The sequence below is a fragment of the Hyaena hyaena genome, unplaced genomic scaffold, assembly GCF_003009895.1.
Source record: "Hyaena hyaena isolate Hyena2069 unplaced genomic scaffold, ASM300989v1 scaffold_19, whole genome shotgun sequence".
Classification (NCBI taxonomy): Eukaryota; Metazoa; Chordata; class Mammalia; order Carnivora; family Hyaenidae; genus Hyaena; species Hyaena hyaena.
This window is the reverse complement of record NW_024080651.1, coordinates 19,390-43,754: the sequence shown is the minus strand read 5'-3', so window position 1 is coordinate 43,754 and position 24,365 is coordinate 19,390. Positions and strand designations below refer to the sequence as shown.

At 48.1% G+C, this 24,365-nt stretch overlaps 1 protein-coding gene across 4 annotated transcripts; it reads right to left on the bottom strand.

Moving 5' to 3' along the window:
* Positions 1-3,305: 3,305 nt before the first annotated feature.
* LOC120227895 lies at positions 3,306-22,624 on the bottom strand. Of its 4 annotated transcripts, none has more exons than XR_005527359.1 (6): positions 22,599-22,624; positions 18,633-18,686; positions 16,302-16,377; positions 15,311-15,455; positions 14,351-14,549; positions 3,306-3,943 (listed from the first exon to the last, which is right to left on the bottom strand). XR_005527359.1 is itself a non-coding variant. In XM_039225926.1 (5 exons), the coding sequence occupies exons 1-5, from the start codon at positions 16,118-16,120 to the stop codon at positions 3,917-3,919; spliced, it is 648 nt and encodes a 215-aa protein (XP_039081857.1). In that variant the 5' UTR covers positions 16,121-16,240; the 3' UTR covers positions 3,306-3,916. The 4 variants fall into 4 exon arrangements, 1 of the variants encoding a protein (XP_039081857.1); XR_005527361.1 differs by having other exon boundaries at positions 14,351-14,493; XR_005527360.1 differs by having other exon boundaries at positions 15,311-15,387.
* Positions 22,625-24,365: the final 1,741 nt, after the last annotated feature.

The window sequence follows — 24,365 nt, the reverse complement described above, 5'->3', positions numbered from 1 at the left end:
CACCTCCCACCTCATTTCTGCAGAAGGACCTGGTGGCATGTGCAGGAGGCTGAAATTTTAAAAATAAAGCCATGACTTAGGATTTTTGTCTTAAGTATGGGACACTGAACAAACTAGAATAATTCTTCTGGAATCAATGTAATGACTAAATTTCTACAGTACCTTCAACTGAATTACCTGTTGGTCTTATCTTCTTTCCCCAAACTCTCCTGACGATCTTCTTCAAGGGACACTCTGGGAAAGACATACAAGAGAAAGAGCTGTTGACATCTTGCTGCCAGAAGACCACAGAAATTTGAGGGATAACTTAATGAGAGTTCAATCTTTTGATTCCATTGTTCAGCAGTTGCCTAGTAGAGCCACGTGAGTCAGAGTGGGATTTAGGAAGGACTTAGCGTTGGCAGGTCCTTAAAATACCCAACAAACCAGGGTTCCGGCTGCTTCACTTGGTTAACTATCCCACTCTTGATTTGGACCCGGGTCATGATCTCAAGGTTCCTGGGATCAAATCCCTCATTGGGATTCTACCCTGCTCCCTCAATAAAGTAAATAAGTAAATAAATAAGTAAATAAATAACATTTAACAGATACACAACAGAGAATGTAAACTGATGCAGTCACTATAAAAACAATATGGAAGTTCCTGAAGACATTTTAAAAAGTACTACCATTTGATCCAGCAATCCCAGCTTTGGCTAATACATGCAAAAGTCCAGTAATATCTGGATTTCAAAGTGATAGCTGCACTCCCCCACTACCGCTATGACTCTCCCTCAGGATCACCCGGAACTGCACTCATCTATCAATTGTTGCTTACTATTTTGCAAATGATTATAAGCATCCCTTTACTGAGAGACTGGGTTCAAATCTCAGCACAATAGTCTGTTTTACTTAATCATAAATCCTTTGTTGTTGTAAAGCTCGTCAGTTATTGAAACTTGTACATAAGGAAACCCCACAGTTTGAAACCTAATAGTATTATTATGTGCTCTTTCTCTTCTAGTCTTGCCTTTCTGTGCTACATGTATTCATTACACATGTCAGCTATTGGCTTTCATTTAAGAGCCAGCCATGGGATAGCTCATTAAGGAGCATGGATACGAGTGTCAAAACAAGGATGATGGCTAGTAATCGAATGTTGGCCTTCCTATTGGTCACAGTTCCTACAGTGTGTAGTTCATGGGATTCAAGCTGTTTGGAGGACTCATGCCGAAAATGTTATCAAGTAGACTATATTATGTTCCTGATCTTTTTAAAGTAGTCTTCATGCACCACATGTAGCCTGAATTCATAACCTGGAGAGCAAGTGATGTATGCTCCAACCACTGAGTAAGTGAGGCACCCCCTCACTAAATTCTTATCAGATTTGTGCCGTGCCCCGAAGAATGACCACACCATGAAACTGATTGACCAGACACTCACTAGCTCTCTAAGTCAGCTGCTCACGGGAGCCGCAATGAGGGCGATGGACACAAGGCTCATTGTGAATTGGTACTTTGAGTTCTCGTTTGCATTGTCTCACAGAATTCAGCGTTGCTAGGGCTCACTCATATTGACAATGCCATCAAACACCTCTAAAGAATCTCCTCAGTCCTTACTGGATTGAGGCCAAGTAGTCAAAATCACTGACAGAATTTGACCAGGTTTTCCTAACGTGTGCCTCCAAACCCTCGGAATCTTTGAACTGACCAGAACCATGTAGGATTTCTAGATCATTTTCATATTAATGGCTATGGAAAGATCTCTAATAATCTGGCTTGAGAGCTTCCCTGGGCCATGTGACCACTGAGACTACCTCATAATGATAGGCAGTGGTTGCGGTTTCCCTTGGTTTCAAGTGATTCCTGACATGCACACAGATGCTGGAACTCCTTTGCACAGCCAAGGATCCCATGGCTGAGTAGAAGTGCAGCTCAGTAGTTAGAGCATGAGTATTGAGACTACAGGCCTGGGTTCATATCCTGGCACAAGCAGTTCATGCACCTGGACACCAGCATCTCTGTGCCTTTTTCTCCACCTGAGAAGTAGGGAGAGTAAGAAACCATCACATAGGTTTGTGATGGCACTGAATGAATTCTTGTAGGTAAAGTGTGCAGTGTATGTCAAGTGTTCAGAAAGGGTAATCAGAGGGGATAGATATTAAATGAGGCTTCATAGGGTTATGCTAAGCAAAATAAGTCAAGCAGAGAAGGACAGATACCATATATTTCCACATATAGGTAGATTAGGAGGAATTTAATGGAGGAACATGGGGGAAGAGAAGGGGGAAAATAGTTGGGGAGAGGGAGGGAGGAAAACCATGAGAGACTCTTGTATGCTGAGATCAAACTGAGGGCTGATGCGGGTGGGGAAGAGGGGAAGAGAGGTGATGGGCATGGAGGAGGGCACTTGTTGGGATGAACACTGGGTGATATATGGAAACCAACTTGACAATAAACTAAGGAGAAAAAAATAAGACTTCACAATTTTGCAAGTTCTGGAGCTGATAAAAACTGGGATCTGATCTTACCTCAACAGAATTCAGTTTTGACAGAATCAGGGGCAACATAAGCAAACAAGCTTTGGTGGCTGCACAAATTCTCTGTGATCTTCTGTGTTTCAGTGGCTGTTGACGGAAGTGTCTAAGCCACTTGGACAAGGCTTGGGCATGGCTGAGAGTGAAATCAGGGCTGTTCTGACTGTGAGAATCCACCTTCCTTGCTCCTTCCTTCCTCCCCCTGATCCAGTCTCTACAGACTCATGATCTTTTGCTAAATCCTTTAGTGGCAGGGGACAGAGCCCTATCTTCTCGGGGAGAGCCCTCTCTATAACCATATCCAATTATCTCCTCCATAGGACACTCCTCGGGGATCACCAGAAATACTTTCCTACTTTCTTTTCATTCGGTCAACCTCTATACTGATAATTCCAATCCTTCTGAACTAGAACAGCCTCACTTCAACTTTGAAATCTGTAGCCCACACCACTTCGACTTTCTTATTTAGTATTTCCACATGGTGTTTCTGAATTCAGCCTCAATGTTTATGAAGCTGAACACCAAGACTACAGAACTTCTGGAACCAGATGCTGGCTGGAGAAGTCTAGCGTCTTGAAGAGAATGGGGAAATTATGCATTTCCAGAACAAGGAAATCAAATCAGGAAAACACCAGAGTAAGGAGTAGCTGAGCTAGAAGTAGACTTCAGTGGGTCCCCAGGAGGTTGGGTCCAGCACTCTTCACTTAGCCCAGCTCCCTACCTGGACCATTCACCAGTTTTCAACACTATTCAATGTTGCTGTGGATACAAATGAAGACAAAACAGGTGATAATAAGTATGAGTGGTTTATTCAGAACTTGCTAGAGCAAGGGAGTCAGACACAATCCCTTCCCTGTGGGCAGACTCAGAGATGGACAGAAGAATAGGGAAACTTTGTAGAGGCAGAAGACAAGGCCACAGTGATGCAGGAGATTCCTGGTGCAAGGAAGCTATAGTCAGTGTTCTAGAGGAAGGGCATCTCATGTAATTGTTAGGGGTGCATCTGTGATGTCATCTGCTGGTCTCAAGTGGCAAGTGGGGACATATTCAGGGATCCTCTCAGTTACCAATCAAATGCTGACTCTTTGGGGACAGGCAATCCAGAGGTTATTGTTTAGCTTCCGGGGCTGGTTGCTTGAGAAGGTGGTCTGACAGCTACAAGTCTGACTTCTAGATAATATGCTGAAGCTGTAGAAAATGGGTTGACTTCCTGGGCTGGTTGCTGCAGACCTCAGCTCAGAGTCCTATTTTTATAGATGGCCAGGCCACTGTCCATTTGTATCTTGCATTCTCAGTCTCCGATTTTGGTCAGTATCTCACTTGTGAGACGTTGGCTCATTCCGAGAAAACTTGAGATTGGGCCCCGTCAGCCATCTTCAGAGCCGTGGAAGATCTTCTAGCCTATGTTGGGGTCATCATGGCACTCATCTGGTGAGAGAACATTTTACATAAAGGCATTTAAGACTGTAGATAAAATGCCATGGACCAGCCTCATGACAATGATGAAACAAACAAACAGAACAAGTAACGGTCCATGTCAGGGGCTTCAATACCAGGAACTCCAATTGCCCAAACCAGGCCAAGAGAACAAATCCCGCAAGCCATGGGGATCAACCTTAAAGCCAAACAGCTTCTTCCTTAAGGCACTTCATAGCCTGTTCTGCCTACCCTACTTTATTGTTCCAACCACAGACAGAACGTGTTACCAACAACACAGATGCCACACAGACCAGCCAGCAGGAATCCTGGGATCCTCTGACTGTCCATTCACATGCACGTCAATGATTTGAGAATGATCTGTATTCCAACAAGGGCATAGGTTGTCTTATGAGTAACTTTTGCCAAAAGTAGGGATAGGTTTATTGTTTTAAAGTTTCATGATATTTGAGAAAAGATAAAGCATGTGAGTGTGTGGCCTGGCCCAACATCTTGGGGTGAAGCGGCTCACTCTCAATCACCATTTGTCTGTTCTTTTGTTTAGTGCCTCTTCCCTTTAATGCTGAAGTATAATTGAGCAAGGACTCTGGGATCACTGTAGTCTTGGGTCTGCCACGTGCCCCACACAAGCAGGACCAGGAGCAGGATCGAAACTATTACTGAAGCCAAACTGTTGCAGGATTCTCGCTCAGAGAGTCGTGACACCGAGACTTTTCTTTCCAGGAAGCAACTTTATTTTGCCGGCACCGCTCAGTTGGGTTCGTACCCAAAAGAACTGAGCGGCCCACATCATATGGCATAGGGTTTTTTATGCATTTTCTATTTCTTTGTCTCCCATATATGGTAATACACATAAACATGTAGTCTGATTAAGTTGTTTCAGTTTACAAGAACATGGGGGATGTAGGCAGCTGGACTCATATCTAGGTGACCTTGAAGCCTTCTCTCTTCTTCAATTTTTTCTTTCTCCTTAGGGAGGGGTTCCTACCACATTCCCCCCTTTGATGCTCAGACCCCTCTATTTTGGGTCAAAGAGCATCATCCTGGCTTAGAGTTTTATATTTCCATAACATCATTACATGAACAGCCGTTTTTCTCTCAACTATAGTCTCAATGAGACTGGAGACTGATCGTATCATCAAGGGAGCCAAGCAGGGTACAATCAAACATCCTCCCAGAATTAGGAGGACAATACCTATGAGGGTTTTGAATCCCCCGAAAGATGAAAACCATCCTCCAAATAACTCTCTGGGGTTCCAACCATTCCAGGTTTGGACTGGGACATGAGCAACTTTTCTCATTCGATCTGTGATCTCCTCTATGACTTTTCCCTTATCATCTATTTGTAGGCAGCAGTTGCTCAGGTTGAATTTTCCACAAACACCACCCTCAGAAGCAAGCAGGTAATCTAAGGCCAGGCGATTTTGGTAGATTGCATTGCGCATTTTGATTTGCTGCTTAGCAAGTAAATTAAGAGCCCTAGCAGTTTCATTGGTTATAATTTCTACAACTGCTTGTAGTCTAATTATGTGGTTTAGCATATAAATGGGGGTGCGGTAGCCCCAGGACCCATCCTCGGCCCACGTAGCAGGGCCGTAATAATGAATTATTTTTTTGGGAGGCCATTTATTTTTCTTCCAGTTGCCAATTTGCAAGGCACTCTGCTTTCTTTGAACTTTCCTATCTCCATATATTTGAACTCCCAGATGTTCTCCTTCTGCAAGTTGGAGTAGGAAGAAGGATGGGCGAATAGTTCCCATCACACATGACCTTGACCAGCCTGAAGGGAGTACTGTATAGGCTGTTCTCCCACATATCCAATATAGTCCCCCTGGGGCCCGCCATTCGATGGCAGCGTCTATGTTGTCCCAGGCCTCCCGGAGATGAGAGAAGTTAAACAAGGGTGAGGATTTGGCTCATGGTGACCTGGGGACCCACACCGTTGGGTTTCCCAGGTAGTTGAATTATAAAACCTTTGGCCCAGGCATTTTAAGTTTCCGACAGGAATGGTGAACTTTTTCCCCCATCGGGCAAGACAGTTCTTCCCAATGATTGAGGTTTTCAGGAGCCAACTCCCGGCTGCAGAACTGGGGTAATTCGTTCCATCATAAGGCTCGAGGGGATCTAATTCTCTGGCCCCCCATGGCCATTTGTAGTCTTTTAAATTAATGATAGTGAAACTAATTTGACAATAAACTATTTGTAAAAAAAAAATAAAAATAAAAATAAAAAAATAAAATTCATGAAGCCAAAAAAAAAATAAAATAATAATAAATTAATGATAGTGAAATTTACAGGGTTACAGGCTTTTGACTGACAATCTGATCTAGCAGCCCCCTTTTGAAGGAGAGCTGTTGCATCCTTTTTTTTTCCAAGTGGCCTATGAAACACAGCTCCAGCTAGGGCATAGAAACTCAGGTGTACAGGCACATAAACCATTTTCCTCACACATGTATTTGTCACTGAGGCGATATCTTCGCTCCCAATTTAAGCCACCACACGGTATATCCAGAGTTTTTGGGCCCCCTATGACAGGTGCCCGTTTGTTCCGTATAACGGATGCTTCTGGGCCTAGACCTATAACGGCACACACATCAAACAGTGCTGACACCGGACGCTTGGGGTTTGCAATCCGTGTCGGGTTAATGAAGGCCCCCTCTTCCTGGTAAGATCGGACTTGTAACCAGTCTTCACTCGGGGAGTACTGTGGGTCAGAGCAAGTGTACTGATTTCCCCAATGGCAGATGGAATAGGTGGTCTTGTTATGTATGCATGTCGCTTGGACCTCTCCCTGGCAATGAGAAATGGGTATGGTACGATAGGGTCCAGGTGATTCCTTGGCCTGACCTGGTTATGCGAATGCATGGATGGCATGATGAGAGATTCAGGTTTACAAGCGGAGTCCAAATTAAAAACCACCAATACCAACAAAACACCCTACCCCCAAGAGAAAAGTGAGTGCTAACAGAAACCTCTCGCCACATTTCCAGCTGGCTGGGGCAACCTCCACCAATCCACTAGCGAGAAGGAAAGCAACAATTGCAATAATAATGAGAGACAAGGGGTGACAGTGCATTACAGTAAGAGGCAGATGTAAGGAATAAGGACAGTCTATTTATTCCACCGGACCGGCGGTTCCTCAGGCTCCCGCCGTGCGTAGATTAGTCAGCTTCCGGAGTGACTCAAGCAGGGCTGTAGTCTCCCGTTGGAGTCTCCGCCGTGGTAGCTCGCTTCCTCCGTATGGTCAGCTTACACGGCGTGGACGGATCAGGAATGCATTCCCAGTGCCCGGATGCCGGCTTCACTCTGCTGTGGTGAATCCAGGGACCCACCTCGGCTACTTTTACTGCAGTAGGGGTGGACAAAATGACACTAAACGGGCCCCGCCAAAGGGGTTTGAGTGGTTGGACCTTCCACTCTTTTACCCATACAGCATCTCCTGGCTCAAAGGAGTGAGTATCTGTGGCGAGACTCACAGGCAATCGTTCTTTAACCCATCGGTGTAGAGTGGCTAGAGGAGAGCCCAGAGCCTGTATTTGCTGCCTTAGGGTTAAATCGCCTCTCTCATTGAAATCTCCCCTTATCCCCTTAACAATTGGGGGAGGGCGCCCACAAAGGAGTTCAAAAGGGGAAAGCCCCGTTTGCTGATTGGGGCTGCACCTGACTCTTAACAAGGCTATTGGCAACACCTGGTCCCAGTGCAGGTGGGTCTCGTGGCACGGTTTGCTTAATTGCAGCTTCAAGGTTCTGTTCATTCGTTCCACCTTTCCGGAGTTTTGGGGTCGGTATGTCGTGTGTAACTTCCAGGTTATCTTTAGCCCCTTTGCCACCAGCTGCACCACCTCAGCCACAAACGCTGGCCCGTTATCTGAACCCACAGTGATAGGGATCCCAAATCGTGGGATAATTTCCTTGAGAAGGAGTCGGGCCACTTGATGCGCCTTTTCTGTTCGGGTAGGGAAAGCTTCCACCCAGCCTGAGAAAGTACATGCAAAGACCAACAGGTATTTACATCCCCGAACCCGGGGGGAGCTCCGTGAAGTCCACCATCACATTTTCAAAGGGGGCTCCCCCAACGCTCTGTATTCCAGGGGCGGCCTTGGGCCCCTGACGTGGGTTGTTTCGGGCGCAGGTTTCACATTGCTCACATGCCACTCGGGCTGTGCTGGAGAGCCGAGGGATGTAAAAATACCGGCTTAACATTGTTTCAAGGGCTGTCCGGCCGGTGTGAGTCTCCCGATGGAAGTGCTTAACAAAGGCTGGAGCTAAGGCCTCAGGAATTGCTACTCGGCCGTCTTCAGCTTTCCACCATCCCCCTGGGAGGTAGTTGCCACTCTCAGTCTTAATCCAAGCACTTTCATGGTGTGAGTAATTAGGGTCCCGTTCTGTCAGTGGGTTAGGGAACAGTGCGGCAGTTAAAGCCGCTGAATTTATTGCTCCTTTGGAAGCTGCTAGCTTTGCCTCTCGGTCAGCCTTTCGGTTTCCCAGGGCAGCCGTGGTGTCCCCCCCCCTTTGATGGCCCCGGCAGTGCATGACTGCCACACTTTTAGGGGCCCGCACGGCATCTAAGAGTTCAAGGATCGCCTTACCATAGGTTATGTCCTTTCCTCCTGAGTTCATTAGACCCTTCTCCTTATACAAGGCCCCATGTACGTGGAGAGTGGTGAAGGCGTATTTAGAGTCTGTGTATATATTAACACGTATCCCTGCTGCCAGTTGGAGGGCTCGGGTGAAAGCACTTAGCTCTGCTTTTTGTGCCGAAGTCCCCTTCGGCAGGGCCTCTGCTTCAATGACAGAGCTTAGGGTCACCACGGAATATCCTGCGAGACGCTCCCCCCTTTCTATAAAACTGCTACCGTCAGTGAAATATTCAGCGTCGGGGTCTTTGAGAGGCTGGTCTCGCAAGTCTGGTCTGCTGGAGAACACCTCATCCATGACTTCAATGCAGTCATGGTCTGGCTGGCCTGGCCCGACAGGCAATAATAGGGTTGCAGGGTTCAGGGTCCGGACTGCTTCTAGGTGAATGCGCGGGCTCTCCCACCGCATTCCCTGATACCTGACCATCCTGGCGTTGGTGAGCCGGTATTGTCCCTTGTATCCCATTAATGGTAATACCGAATGTGGCACTCGCACTGTTAATTCCTGTCCCGTAGTTAACTTGTCAGCCTCAGACACTAAAAGGGCTGTGGCTGCTAGTGCCCGTAGGCAGGGCGGCCAGCCTTGGGCCACAGAGTCAAGTTGCTTGGAGAGATATGCCACCGGGCGATGCCATGGTCCCAACATCTGAGTCAGTACTCCCACTGCAATACCAGTGCGCTCATGGACATACAGACAAAAGGGCTTGGTCATGTCCGGGAGCCCTGAACCAGGCACATTAGTAAGTGCACGCCTTATTTCCTCGAAAGCCTCTTGCTGTACTGACTCCCATACCAGGGGTTCCCTTGCTCCCCCTTTTGAGGCCTCATAGAGGGGTTTTGCCAGGACTGAAAAGTTAGGCATCCAGATCCTACAGAAACTCTCGAACCTGGCGACGGGTTGTGGGAGTCGGGAGGGAGCCAACGGCCTGCTTTCTCTCTGGGCCGAGCTGACGACGCTGCCCCTGAGATAAGTGGAAGCCAAGGTATTTAACCCTTTCTTGACAGAGGTGGGCCTTTTTTTTTCTCGAGACCTTGTAGCCGGCTTTCCATAGGAGGGTAAGGAGCTGCCGAGTCCCTTCCATGCAACCCTCCCGGGACTTCCCAGCTAATAGCAAGTCATCCACGTACTGAACACAGTCATATTGATCTGCTGGGAAGGCTTCTAAGTCAGAGGCGAATGCAGTGCCAAAAATGGTTGGGGGAGATTTTGACCCCTTGAGGGAACCTGGTCCAGGTTAATTGGCCCCTGTCACCATTTTTAGGGTCCTCCCATTGGAAGGCAAAACTCAATTGGCTCCGGGGGGCCAGGCGGATGCCGAAAAAGGCATCCTTAAGGTCCAAACAGGTGAGGAAAGTGGCTTCAGCAGGAACGAGCCCCAAAAGTGTATAGGGGTTCGGGACCACTGGGTGTATGGTGACAGTCACCTGGTTTACTGCTCTCAGGTCCTGAACTGGCCGGTAGCCATCTGTGCCTGGTTTTTGAACAGGCAAGAGGGGGGTGTGTCCAGGGCGACTGACACGGCCTGAGGATCCCATACGTTAAAAGTCTTGCCAGGCGCTTTTGGATCCCGACCTGCGCCTTGCGAGGGATGAGGTACTGTCTCTGGCGGGTGGGCTCTGCCCCAGGCTTTAGTTCAACAACCACAGGGGGTATGTTTCGCGCCAGTCCTGGTGGGTTATCTTCAGCCCACACTTAACAGGGACCTTAAAGGGAAGCTCAGGCACCAACTGCGGTTTTTCCTTGAGGCTATAGAGACGCCATTCCTCCCCCTGGGGAATGGTGAGAGTCATAATCTTTGCCTCCGGTTTTCGGAGGGTCGGAGCAGCCCGTCCCTGGGCGTTGAAAGTGATCGGGGCCTGCAGTTTTCCCAGGAGGTCACGGCCCATGAGAGCCACGGGGCAGTCAGGGAGGTACAGAAATTCACGGATGACTTGGTGGCCACCTGAACTGCATCGTCGAGGTAACAGGAAGGGACGACGTATCTGATCGCCTGTGGCCCCCACAATGGTGGCTTGTCTCCGTGAGAGGGGGCCAACGGGTGGGGTCGCTGCTGAGTGTTGTGCTCCAGTATCTACCATAAGGTCAGTGGGTCGGCCCCCCACCTTCATGCTGACCATGGGCTCCCGGGGGCCTAGCAAAATAGAGCCCGGCCCGTCCTAGTCCTCCTCATAGTCTCCTCCATGGCGGCTAGTCCCACAAAATCATTCTTGGGGGCCCCATGAGGCTGCGGGGCCAGTTGGTACCGGCCCTGGACCACATGGCCCCCCTTTTTTTCCTGCTTAGGACCTTGCTGAGAATCATCTGGTCGCTGGGGGCACTCACCTTTCCAGTGGCCCTCCTGACGGCACAAAGCACATTGATTCCAGCCTAGTTTCGATCTAGGGTGAGATCCCCCTCCCCGCTGCTCTCCTTCCTGGATTTGGCCCCTTCCCTGCGGGGCTTTCTTCTGGAGGTGTCTTGACTGCTCCGCCGAAGCGGCAGCTAACAAATCTGCCCGTGTTTGCATCTTCCGGCGTTCTTCCTTCCGTGCTGCCTGCTCACGGTTAATGAACACCTGGGTTGCTACTTCTAGCAACTGACTGATATTCATGCCAGTGAAAGCTTCTAGTTTCTGCAGCTTGCGCCCAATATCTCCCTGGGCCCGGCCTACGAGAGCCGCATTACTCATCCTCTGGCTGGCGGGCGCTTCTGGATCAAAGGGAGTATAGAGACGGAATGCCTCACATAATCTCTCATAGAATTGGCTTGGGCTCTCCTCCGGCCCTTGGAGCACTTCTGAGGTTTTCCTCACATTTATGGCCTTTCCCTCGCCCCCCCTCCCCCGTTCTTTACAGCATTTCGAAGAGCTTCTTGATATCGCTCAATCCTTGTAAGCCCTCCGTCTATCCTTAAGTCATTCGGGTCCCATTTCGGGTGCTCCCCGGGGAAGTGAGCCCGGGCACAGGCTCGGGGGTCTAGTGTCCCAGCTGGAGCATTTTCCTCCAAGCATTTTGTAGCTGCCTGAATAATTCGGCGACGCTCCTCTGTATTGGAGAAAGTTAAAAGAAGTTGGCGGCAGTCCGTCCAGGTGGGTTTGTGGGCCTGAATTATGGACTGCATTAAGTCAACCACAGCCTGGGGCTTCTCCGTATAGGAGGGGGCATGGCGCTTCCAATTCAGGAGATCCGTAGTGGTAAAGGGCTGGTACATGTAAATACACTGGCCTCCTTGGATCTGGCCTTCCTGATCATACTAGAAAGGACCCCTAATTTCCCTCCGCGGCATCTGTTGGGCTCCTCGGTGCGGCTGTAGGGAAGGGCTGCCTCTGTTGGCCTGAGTCTCTGGTCGCCGCCGTTCAGGAGGTGTATGGGGGGTTAAGACTGGTGGTTCGGGTGAGTCGGTCCCACTTGGGGAGGTCGGTGGTGCGAGGGGTGGTAAGGCTTTGGGGCTGGGGGCAGACTCCGATGAGGCTTCTGCAGTTAGGGCTGCTGGAGGCACAGGTGGCAGGGAGGGGGACAGTGGGACATATGGTGGCGGGGTTTCCTCAGGTTCTCCTGATAGTATGCGCTTTTTAACCTCTGGCCGGTATTTGGAGGAAGCTGTGGGGCGAGCCAGGATTACTTTACAGCTCTCTTCAATACAGACTTTTAGCCAAGGAGGCCGGGACAGGACCAGGTCTTGCCAACAGTCAATATAAGGAAATTGGTCAGGGTGGCCTGGGTCCCCTGCAATGACTCTGAACACTCGGCCAACTAGTTCCTTATCAAGTGAGCCCTCAGAGGGCCAGCCCACCCCGAACGATGGCCAGTCAATTTCACAGAATGTCCGGAGCTTTTCAGGAGTTACTTTTACACCATAATTTCCTGAATATCCCTTTTTGAAATTCCTCAACATACACTCTAGGGGAGTCGGTTTACTCTGCTTTCCACCCATTTCCTCCCCCTAACAGACGACTTTCACGCACAAGAAGGGGAAGACCAGGGAAGGAGGGGGACCAGTTTGGAAAGGACGCACACCCGCTTTGTCCGTTTCCAGCCGCTCTCCTCTCGGAGATATTTCAGGCTCCTCTTAGCATTGGCAGGTTCAGTTTCAATCCCTGACCCGGATCAGACTCCCGAGGAAGTCTGACGCCGCCTTAAGCTGTATGAGGTCGCCACGGAACCGCGGATCGGGACTCAACACTCGCTTCGGCCCTTGGTCAGGTCGGAACCTTCCCGTTGTCCGTCTCAGTCACACACATTCACACAACGACTCCAACCCATCGCCCTACATCCAGCGCCTTAGAGTTGTAGCTTCGTTCCTCTTCCCTTGTGGACTTACTAGTGCAACTCTGGGAGGTGATCAGGCTCCCCTTCTGCCTCTTAGGGGCAGGTCCACCAAAACGAACCCGGGTTCTTACCAGTCAGATGGGTGGCGCTCCTTAAGCTGGTTCCTGGGCCTCGGGTTCCGTTTGCGCACACAAGGCCCTCGCCCCGGCTCGCCGGGATAGGCTAGTCCCCTACGGATCAAGTGGCCCGCTGGCGCCAGGTGAGGTCACTTCTCCCGGCGCTCCCAGGCTAGTACCCTGGTGGCAAGGGAGGTGGCAATCCACCGTCTCCGAGTCCCGGGCGAGGCCCCCAGGTAATGTTGCAGGATTCTCGCTCAGAGAGTCGTGACACCGAGACTTTTCTTTCCAGGAAGCAACTTTATTTTGCCGGCACCGCTCAGTTGGGTTCGTACCCAAAAGAACTGAGCAGCCCACATCATATGGCATAGGGTTTTTTATGCATTTTCTATTTCTTTGTCTCCAATATATGGTAATACACATAAATATTTAGTCTGATTAAGTTGTTTCAGTTTACAAGAACATGGGGGATGTAGGCAGCTGGACTCATATCTAGGTGACCTTGAAGTTTTCTCTTCTCTCTTCTTCAATTTTTTCTTTCTCCTTAGGGAGGGGTTCCTACCACAAAACAACGTAGAAATTTAGGGTCTTCCCCAGGAATTAGAGGCATGAGAGAAAGTACTGGGGATTTGGGGTTAAAGGGCCTCGCCTCAGTGCCTTTCTCCACAAGCCCACCGGCTGTGCCAATCCCTCCATAATTCATCACTTCCTCCAGCCTTCTTTTCTCAGAGCTCAATGACGTACCAAGAGGGCTCCTTCTCGTTAATGAGGATACTCGCTTTCTGCTGAGGCCATATGAAGGTATAGACGAGAAAACAGCATGGGAGTCAGATCATGATGTACACTGTTTGCACCCTTCTTGAGTTCACAAGTGCTCTGGAAGTGTTCAGTCACTAAATTTCCAGAACAATAAGCTCGACACTTGGTAGTGGCTGAATCTAGGTTGGGGCCTTGGATGGCTACAGGGCAGAGGTGGATGGGAGCTTCCTTTTTATCCTATCCGTGGGGAGAAGGCATTACCCTTAATTGTTACCATCTTCTGTGATCCTCATATCAACTCATGGATAACATAGGGCAGAGCCCGTGACCCATATTTTCTATGAGAGATTAAGTGACTTGCCAAGACTCACCATCCTGAAGAGTGAGGGGCTGCGGACAACAATGCAGTTGGTTCCCTGGGGAGAGAGATCCCTCCCTGGGATCTTCCCAGGATCATCCCTGCACCCTTGAACCAGGGACTTCCCCAGTCGCTTTCTCAAATCCTGCTTCCCCAAGGTCTCTTTGGGAGACAGTTGATGCCCTGGAAGAGGTGCCTAAGCCAAAAGAACACTCCAAATCCTAAATCAGCCTCCCACCTCTAGGTTTCAATCCCTGACCCAAGGGCACGGTGCACTTACCCCCAAGTGAAGCCCCTCTGAAGGATGAGGGGAAGCCCAACGTTGGCCATCCTCACCCAGTGTCCGTACTGCCAACGGTCTCATGAGGAGCCTTCCCCAATGGCCAGTTGACCACCGTCTGTGGCCAGTAGTCTGCTCAGCTCCTGTGCTGACGTGGAAGCCAGGATATTCCAGACCAACTGTCACATGACAGCTCTGTCTAGAAAGAGCAGACTAATTCAGTCAGCCGACTGACACTGCCTGAGCAGCTAATGCGAATCAATTGGCAAAGTAGCCCATTGGGTTGGTGCTTTGGTGGCTTATTGAATGAAATCCGGGACACTCAATGTGGTACGACTATTGGTCTGAGGAACCGTCTGGGAGGCTGTACTGTCTCTTGAGTGGGCACTTTCCCAGTTCCTTCCTTCTACCCCAAATCCAATCTCTACAGACTACTCTTCTTTCTCTAGAGCCTGCAGTGGCAGGGGATCAAGTCCCGTCTCCTTCTGAATGGACCCCTCCATAGGTATGGCCCGGAGAACCCCCACTTCTGTCCCTGCCCACCATAATTGTCCCTAAGGATCACCCGGACTTGCATTCATCTGTCATCTGCTGTTTACTATTTCGCACATGATTATGAGCAACCATTTACTGAGAGACTAGATTCAAATCTAGGCACAACATTCCGCTGTATTTAATCATAAATCCCTTTGTTATGAAACTCATCAATTAATGAAAAACTATAAACAAGAAAATCCCAACAGTTAAAAACAAACAGTATTATTAATTACATGCTGTTTTCCTTCTAGCCTTCCCTTTCAATGCTACATGTATATATATATTCTTTAACCAAGCCATGTCTTAGCTTAGGGAAATTAACTGTATCATCTCCAATGTACATTGTCAGATTTACAAACACATTTGATTGGAAAACATGAAGAAAGCAACACATCCTCCTAAGGGAAAGAGAAGCAAGCTCACCTCAGCAATAGTCTTGTCTTCCTCATCGCCGTGCTTCCTAACTGGCACCGCCCAAAGCCCTCCCTCCTCAGGGGCACCTAGATGGACACAGAAGAGTCATCAGTACATTGGTGGTGCTGCTCAAGGACAACACAGGGACTGGTGCCTGTTATGAACAGAGGCAGAGCATATGGAGGCTTTCAGTTTCCAAGCATGGCCTGAATGCCACTACTGGGCCACCTTCAGCAATATTCTTATAAAGTGTGCAAGGTGAGGAGTTTGTGTTTTTTTGTTTTGGCAAGGTTGACATTGGTTATTGTGCAGTATCAGTGACACTTGTCTCCTGGGGAGTTACCCATCTCTCTCTGTCTCTCTCTCTCTCTCTCAATATTTGTGGGTGTCTCTGTGTCTCTCTGTACTCCCCTAACACACACACAGACACACAAGAGAACTACATAGAGTCACAGAAGACACCGCACGACTCAGGCACACACAAACACGCCACACAAAGCAAATACTTTCTCTTCATACCGTAGAAACGTGGACATAGATTTTCACCTGGGAAATCTGTCCTTCTCCCACACCCTCAAGCCCCAGTCTCCCAGGAATCTGCAATCAGGGTAGCTCTCCAGACTAAAACACCAAGAACCCCTCACCTGCCTTACCATCTAGTGTTTCTCCCTCAGCAAGAGACTGATTCCACAATAGGTACCGCTCAAGGATGTGAGCTTGTCCAGTTAGGTTGGCGACTATGAAATTCTTCCCCCAGGCGTGGAAAATTGCTTCTGAGGAAAAGGATCCTATCACTCCGTTCATAACCAGGTTTGGCATTGCCAGTGGTAAACGTTGCTTAGGACCAGGTAACAGTTGGCAAGAGACAACACGCCAACACTCCCCTCACCAGGAAATTAACTATATCATCTAAAATGTACATTGTCAGATTTACAACAGAACTTGGTGTAAAGACAAAAGCAAACAACATGTCTCCTAAGGTGAAGCCAGGAAAGCTCACCTAGTAATCACCTGGTCTTCCTCATCTGCCTGCTTGCTAGCAGACACTGCCAAGAGCCCCTGATCCTGAGAGGCACCTAGGTGAACAAAGAATAGTTGTCAGTTACATGGGTGGTCCAGTTCAACAATAACTCCGGGAGTGTTGCCTTCTAGGAACATGGGCCAGAGCATATCGAGGCTTTTGGTTACCAAGCCTGGCCTAAATGGTCCATGGCAGGGCCACCCTCAGCAATACTCCTAGAAAGTGTGCTGGGTGAGGAGTTTTTTGAGAAGTTTGCACTGGTAATTGTGCACTGTAAATTTGTAGTACAGTTAGATTCTTCGTCACAGGCATCACAGCAAACAGGAGCTGGTGCTGACCTTCCGAGGACATGGGTCAAGTTCAGGGCAACACCTGCAGGAACGTCAAGTGAGACTAATGCATTTGGCATAGAAATTACCTGCAAGGCCTCACAGAAACTCTGCTCTCAGGCTAGAGAATTTGCTAGGCATCGTTTACTCATTCCCCACAATGACCCGTGCCCTGGGGACCAAAGGTGTCTCACACATGGATCTAGCCAAGTTCAGGAAGTCATGTAAGGCATAGGCATAGCTCATAGCTTAATACCAGGCAGACCGTGAAACACAGCAGGAGAATGAAGTTCAGAAAACAAAGCCTTCACTTCCAGCAGGGCTTGGAGCCCCCAGGAAGATGTTTGTGCAAGATGACGTCCAGAGAAGTGAACAAGAAGAATCTTCTCTGTGACTAAGCCATGGGAAAAGATAAAAGTAAAAAGCTGTGTGAATGGAGGCTAGTTTTCTGACATCATTTTTAAAAGTCCTTTGGTGTATGGTGTGAGAAAATGATCTCGTATCATTCTTCTGCATGTTGCTGTTCAGTTCTCCCAGCACCATCTATTAAAGAGGCTGTCTTTTGTCCATTGGATACTCTTTCCTGCTTTGTCAAAGATTAGTTGGCTGTACACTTTTGGGTCCAATTCTGAGTTCTCAATTCTATTCCATGGGTCTATGTGTCTGTTTTTGTGCCAATATCATACTGTCTTGATGATGACAGCTTTGTAGTAGAGGCTAAAGTCTGGGATGGTGATGCCTCACGTTTTGGTTTTCTTCTTCAAGATTCCTTTGGCCACCCTAGGTCTTTTGTACTTCCATACAAATTAGGATAATTTGTTCTAGTTTTGAGAAGTACACTGGCGCAAAAACCATACACAAAAATAAACTCAAAATGGATAAAGGACCTCAGCGTGAGACAGGAAACCATCAAAACCCTAGAAGAGAAAGCAGGAAACAACCTCCTTGACCTCAACAGCAGCAATTTCTTACTTGACACATCCCCCAAAGCAAGGGAATCAAGAGCAAAAATGGACTATTGGGAACTCATCAAGATTAAAAGCTTCTGCACAGCAAAGAAAACAATTCATAACACTAATAGGCAACCGACGGAATGGGAAAAGAGAGCTGCAAGTGACATATCAGAAAAAAGGTTAATATCCCAAATCTATAAGGAACTCACTAAAATCCACACCCGAAAAACAAACAACCTGGTGAAGAAATGGGCAGAAGATATGAACAGACACTTCTCCAAAGAAGACATCCAGATGGCCAACAGACACATGAAACGATGCTCTGCATCCCTCCTCATCAGGGAAATACAAATGAAAAACCACACTGAGATGCCACCTCACACCCGTCAGAGTGGCTCAAATGAGCAAAGCAGAGGATTCTAGATGTTGGCGAGGATGTGGAGAAACGGGCACCCTCCTACACTGTTGGTGGGGATGCAAACTGGTGCAGCCCCTCTGGAAAACAGTGTGGAGGTTCCTCATAAAATTACCAGTAGAACTCCCCTGTGACCCAGCAATAGCACTGCTAGGAATTTACCCAAGGGATACAGAAATGCTGAGGCATAGGAGCACATGTACCCCAATGTTCATAGCAGCACTCTCCACAATAGCTAAAACGTGGAAAGAGCCTAAGTGTCCATCAACGGACGAATGGATCAAGAAGATGTGGTATCAATGGGCATGGAGGAGCGCACTTGTGGGGATGAGCACTGGGTGGTATATGGAAACCAACTTGACAATAAACTATTTTAAAAATTTTAAGGAAAACAAAATAAAATTACTAGCTCTACTCACTTGAAAAAATTCAAAAATAAAAATAAATAAAAGATCCCACTATTATATTACAAGAATGCAACAAGCCATCATACATTCTTCCTGTGTCTTTCTGATTTCACACCTCCCACTCTAGGACTACAAAGTAGCAGGTGTAAGCTCACTGTTTGCAGGAACCCTCTCTCATTGATTCCTACCTGAGTGTAGCTCCCTACCTGATGACTCTTCATCCTCACTTTCAGGATCAGAAAGGTTCTCCAACACACAACCTTTAGAGACACAAGCAGGAGCAGGCAGGTTATTAGAGACAGGGGCTCCGCCATTCCTGTGACTCCCGCTGAGGCCTTCCTGGTTCACCCAGCACCACCTGCCCTTCCTTCAGGTCCTCAGGCCTTGCCTGAGCTTGGCAGAGGCAGGGCCCTTCAACAAGACATTGACCACAGGTGCCAACCATCAAATGAGGGAAAGGATCGCCCTTCATCTGGGACTTTCCAAGCTGCACTGGATCAGAATAGCTCTCACCTGTGCACACACCAACCTGACATTCGTCCTGTGACAGACAGACATAAGGTTTGGTGGGTTCCATGAGCAGACGCTGTGTCCAGCTCAGCGCAGCTGCCCAGAAGAACCCTCTGTGAGCATGGAAATGTTCTGCTTTGTCAACATGCACCTGCGGGGCACCTGAAATGTGGCTACTGTGATAAGGGATGGAATGTTTAACTTGAATTGACTATAATTAAACAGCAGCAGGCCTGACTGACATGTGTCTGCCCCCCACGCATAGCACAGCTTTCGGATCCAAACAGGAGGAGGTCATGACCTCCCTACCCTGCAGGTTCCTGCAGAGAAGATTGCTGGCCTGATCTGACCATTCATTTGCGAGTTCTCCCTGGGCTCATGCTGATGTAGCAGCCACTACGGGAGGCCCTGGGGCCACGTAGAGTGGAAGGTCAACAACCAGGTCCCAGGGGGAATCCCAGCAGGGACCCACTTAGAGCAGAATGCAGAGCTTGAGTCCCCACACTTGTGCTGAATGTAATCAGAGCAGACAGAGGGGGAACCCCGCACTGTCTTCAGAGTCCACCCTTGTTGCTCTGATCTGTACTAGTGCCTGGGCAGACAGCTAGCTAGAATGTTCTACAGCTGCCCTGGTCATGTGCGCTGAGATCCCTTTAGTAGGAATGTGTTTCCAGGCAGACACCCCTTGGTCAACAGTGTGTCGACAAGGCTGTCTGTCAGGGCACCCCCAGAAGTAAGTGAAAAGTTAAAAACTGGTCCCTCCTTGCCCCAGGTGGATCAGGCCTGGGAATGTCCTTGTGTCTGGTCTGGCCCTGGTTCCATCCCTGCTGGCCTGTCCCGGGTGGGAGAACAGGACACCTGACTCCATTCTCTGCCCCTCCCCAATGGCCTTGAATGAAAGTGCCTGGTAGATGGAGAAGAGGATGGAACAGGAAGGAAGCCCCTCTCTCCACGCTTTTGGGAGAGGTCCCTACGGTGCTCTCAGTGGTCATGGGGCTCATCCTGCCTTGTCCCCACTCAGAAGGAGCCCAAATGCCATCCCCAGTGAGGGTAAGGCTGGACCCAGGGGCTGATGCTACACAGATTCAAGTAATCCAGCCACCGTGGTGTCCCCTCCCACCATCACATGGCATGGATGTCCTTTGTGTCTTCCCTCTGCACCCCCTCAGTCTTTCCTGTATAAGATCCAGGCCAAGACTCTGGATCTTGCTTTCACCCTTTAGTGCTGAAGTATTGGATGGAGCAAGGACTCTCAGAGCCTGGCTACTGGTTTCACTCCTGCATTTGACCACCCACAGCAGCTAATGTCTTCCACACCTCTGGGATACCAAAATCTAGAGATAAGGGGTTCCCAGGGCCTGGAGGCTCCTCTTCTCAGATACCCTCCAGAACTGGGCATGGCATGTGGCTGAACCAGAGGCAACCTGTCCCACCTCTCCAACTATGAAGGGGAGAACTACTTCCCAGACTCCCATAATCTCCTTTTTGGAAAGGATAGGAGGGCAGGAGGGCAGTATCCCTGGGGGATTGATCCCTTTAATGCTGAAGTAGGATGGAGCAAGGACTCTGGGATCAATGTAGTTGTGTGTCGTGCCCCACACAGGGAAGATCGACAGGAAGGACTGAAATTATTACTGATGACAAACTCAGCATAGAAATTTATGGTCTTGCCTAGGAAGTAGAGGCGTGAGACACGGTACTAGGGATTTGGGGTTAAAGGGCCTCATCTCACTGCGTGGCTCTCCACCCCCACAGGCTGTGCCAAGTCCTCCATAATTCATCGCTTTCACCGGCTGCCTTTTCTTGGAGGCCAGTGAGACACCATCAGGGCTCCTTCTCTTTAATCAGGATTGATCCCCTGAGGGCAATGTAACAGCCTCCTCAGAGGTGAGGTCTATCCTGAAAGAAAGTCATGATTCACAGAATCCTATTGATTCTTAAAACATATGTCCCTTCCAGAATCCTGTGACTATTTTCCTAGCTAGCAATGGGAGTTTTTTCAGCCTACACAAGGCATATTTCACGTATAATATACTATCCATATTTATATGGTACATTTTGATATAGTTTGACGACCAGACACACATCATGAAGCCAGGTGATGGGACTTTTCTTCTACATGGGAAACCACGTTCACAAAGTTCACGTAGGCAACTGTGCTACTTGAGGGACATGCAAATCAAGGGAAACATACACTACTCACACAGAGACCCACACACAAGCATATGTCTGCTCAGAATCACTCTTCTCAGTTCACAAACAGGCACACCCAGTCTCCACGCACACAAACTCACTACCTCAGTGCCACATAGCTGCTTGCAAACTCATGGACATGTTTTACCCCTGGACAATCCGCCTTTCCACTATGTCTGTGATCCTCATCAAATTGGAAACCCAAAGTCAGAAGGAGTCTCCTGACTAAAGACAGCAAGTGTTTGATTCCTGAATACGTACCACTGTCCTTTGTCCCATACACCACAGGAAGCTACAGAAAAGAAAATAGGGTCAGATCATGATATACACTGATTGCACCACTCTTTAGTTCCTTTGGTGACTTGAAGGTCCAATAGGGATCATATGGGTTGACTCAAAGGCCCCAAAGGCAAAGAACAGGGTGCATGTCAGTAGTTGTTCTTCCTGAGGAATGTGTCTCCCGACTCCACTTAGGAGAGCGCCTACAGAATTCTTAACCCAACAGGGAAAATTGCTGTCGAGGAAAAGAATCCTACCACACTGTTTCTCGGCAGGTTTGGCATTGCCAGTGTAAATGTCCTCTTGACCCAGGTAGCAGTTTGCAAGACACAACCACTCACCCCCTCTCCAGCAGGGAGATTAACGGAATCATCTAAAATGTACATTGTCATATTTAAAACCGAATTGTTTTGCACAGGCACTTCTTAAGAAAGCAACTTGTGTTCCTCAGGCAAAGACTGACGAGCTCACCTCAGTGACAGACTGGTGCCTTCCTACTGGAACTGCCCAAAACTTTCCCAAATCAAGGACATCTAGAAAGAGGCAGAATAGACCTCAGCACTTCGGTGGTGCTGCTCGAGAATAACTCAGTGACTGATGCTTCATATGAACATGGGCCAGAACATATGGAGGCTTTTGGCTACCTTCATGGACTGAATGCTACTACTGGGCCATCCTCAGCAATAGGGTGAGGAGTTTTTGGAGAAAGTAGACATTGGCCATTCTACTGTGTCAGTGGCACATATCTCCTGGGGAAATACACATTTCTCTCTCTCTCTCTCTCTCTCTCTCTCTCTCTCTTTCTGTCTCTTTAGCTCTCTCTCAATGTGTGTGTCTCTTTCTCCGTCTGTGTGTCTCTGCCGCTGTCTCTAAATCTCTCAAGCAAACACACACACAGAAGCACGCACTCACATTGACAATCACACTACAGAGAGTCACAGAAGACACCCTGAAGCCTCATACACACACACCCACAACACACACAGTGAATACATTGCCTTTCTCATACTGTACACATGGACATAGTTTTTCAGCTGGGCAACCTGCCTTTCCCCAACACCCCTCAAGCCTCTATCCTGCCAGGGACCTGGAATCAGGGTAGCTCTCCAGAGTGAAGACTGCAGGATGCCCCATCTGTCTCACCATCTAGAGTTTTTTAATCAGTAAGAGACAGATTGCAGAATACTTACCGTTTTCCCTTGCTCCTGAGGACACCTGAATGTATAAAAAAAAAAAAAAAACATCAGAATCAGATTATTATGCACACTGTTTGCACTGCTCTTTCGTTCTCTTCTTGACTTTAGGAAACCAGATGAAACACAGTGGTTGAGTCAAAGGCCCCAAGAGTAAATGAACAGGATGCCTGTAGGAGGTTGTTTTTCGTGAGGGATATGACTCTCAAGTTCCTTTAGGTGGTGACTTTAAAATCTTCCCCAAAGCAAGTTAAATTGCCACTGAAAAAAAGGATCCGAACAGTGCCCAGACGCACCCACAGACTTCTGTAACCAAGAAGTCCAAAATGAAGGTGTCAGCAGGATCATGCTTCCTCTGAAACTCTGGACTGTTCCTCATTGGAATCAGAAGCAGCAAACTAGGCTACCTCAAGAAACAAACCAAAGCCCACATGGTGGAGAGTCCCAAATATCACGACGAGTAGGGAAATAGAATAACCAACGTCTCAACAAGACAGACCAAGGGACACCGTTCAAAGAACACTTCCTGAATGGACAGGCCCTGGACATTCTACGAGCCTCCTTTAATATAGCAGGACTCACAGGAGCAGAACGCATAACAAGTATTTAAAACTGACAAGAGGGGCACCTGGGTGGTTTAGTCGGTTAAGCGTCCGACTTTCGCTTAGGTCGTGATCTCGCGGTTCGTGGGTTCGAGCCCCGCATCGGGCTCTCCCCTGCTCACGCTGTCTCTCTCTCTCTCTCTCTCTCTCTCTCCTAGAAATAAATAAAACATTAAAAAAGAAAGAAAGAAAATTACTATAAAAAATAAAAAATAAAAATAAAACTGACAAGAGACAGAAAGCTAGCCATAATAACGAAACAGAAGAACGATCCTCAAACGGAATTCCAGGAAGAAGTGACAGCTAAACAATTGGTCAAAACAGATATAAGCATCATAACTGACCAAGAATTTAGAACAATAGTCATAAAATTAATCGCTGGGCTTCGAAAGGGCATAGAAGACATTAGAGATGCTATTGCTCCAAAGATTCTGGATCTTAAAAGTAGTTATGATGAATTAAAAATATGAGAAATAAGGTGCATAATAAAATGGAGGCGGACTGCACGAATTGAAGAGGCAGAGAGAAGAATAGGTGAATTAGAAGATAAAATTTTAGGATATGAAGAAGCAGAGAAAAAGAGAGATGAACTGATTCAGGAGCACGAAAGGAAAATTCAAGAACTGAGTGATCCTGCAGCCAAATGCAAGAATATCCATAGCATAGACAGTCCAGAAGAAGAAGAAGAAGAAAAAGGAGAAGGAGAAGCAGCAGAAGAAGGAAAGAGAGAGAGAGCGAGAGAGCTATAGGGATACTTGAACAAATCATAGCTGAGAACTTCCCCAGCCTGGGGAAGGAAACAGACATTGATTTCCAAGAGGCACAGAGAACTCCCCTCAGACGTAACTTGAATGCATCTTCTGCATGACATATCATAGTGAAACTGGCAAAATATAAGGTTAAAGAGAGAATTCTGAAAGAAGCTAGGGAACACAGGGCCCCAACATACAAAGGGAGACACATCAGGGTAGCAACAGACCTCTCTACTGTAACTTGGCGAGCTAGAAAGGAATGGCAGGAAATCTTCAGTGTGGGGAACAGGAAAAATAGGCAGCCAAGAATCCTTTATCCAGCAGCCTGTCCTTCAGGAAAAGGAGAGACCAAGATTTCCCCAAACAAACAAATATTGAAGGAATTCATCATCAATAAACCAGCCCTAAAA

What these genes read in the sequence shown, in the direction of transcription:
- LOC120227895 (XM_039225926.1), bottom strand. Translation starts at nt 16,120, where the DNA reads ATGCCAAACCTGGTTATGAACGGAGTGATAGGATCCTTTTCCTCAGAA. An exon ending in TGAGGGAGAAACACTAGATG is followed by an intron (nt 15,388 to 15,954) that starts GTAAGGCAGGTG and finishes GTGTCCATCTAG; the next exon opens with GTGCCCCTGAGGAGGGAGGG. An exon ending in GCCCCTCACTCTTCAGGATG is followed by an intron (nt 3,944 to 14,083) that starts GTGAGTCTTGGC and finishes TTCTCTCACCAG; the next exon opens with ATGAGTGCCATGATGACCCC.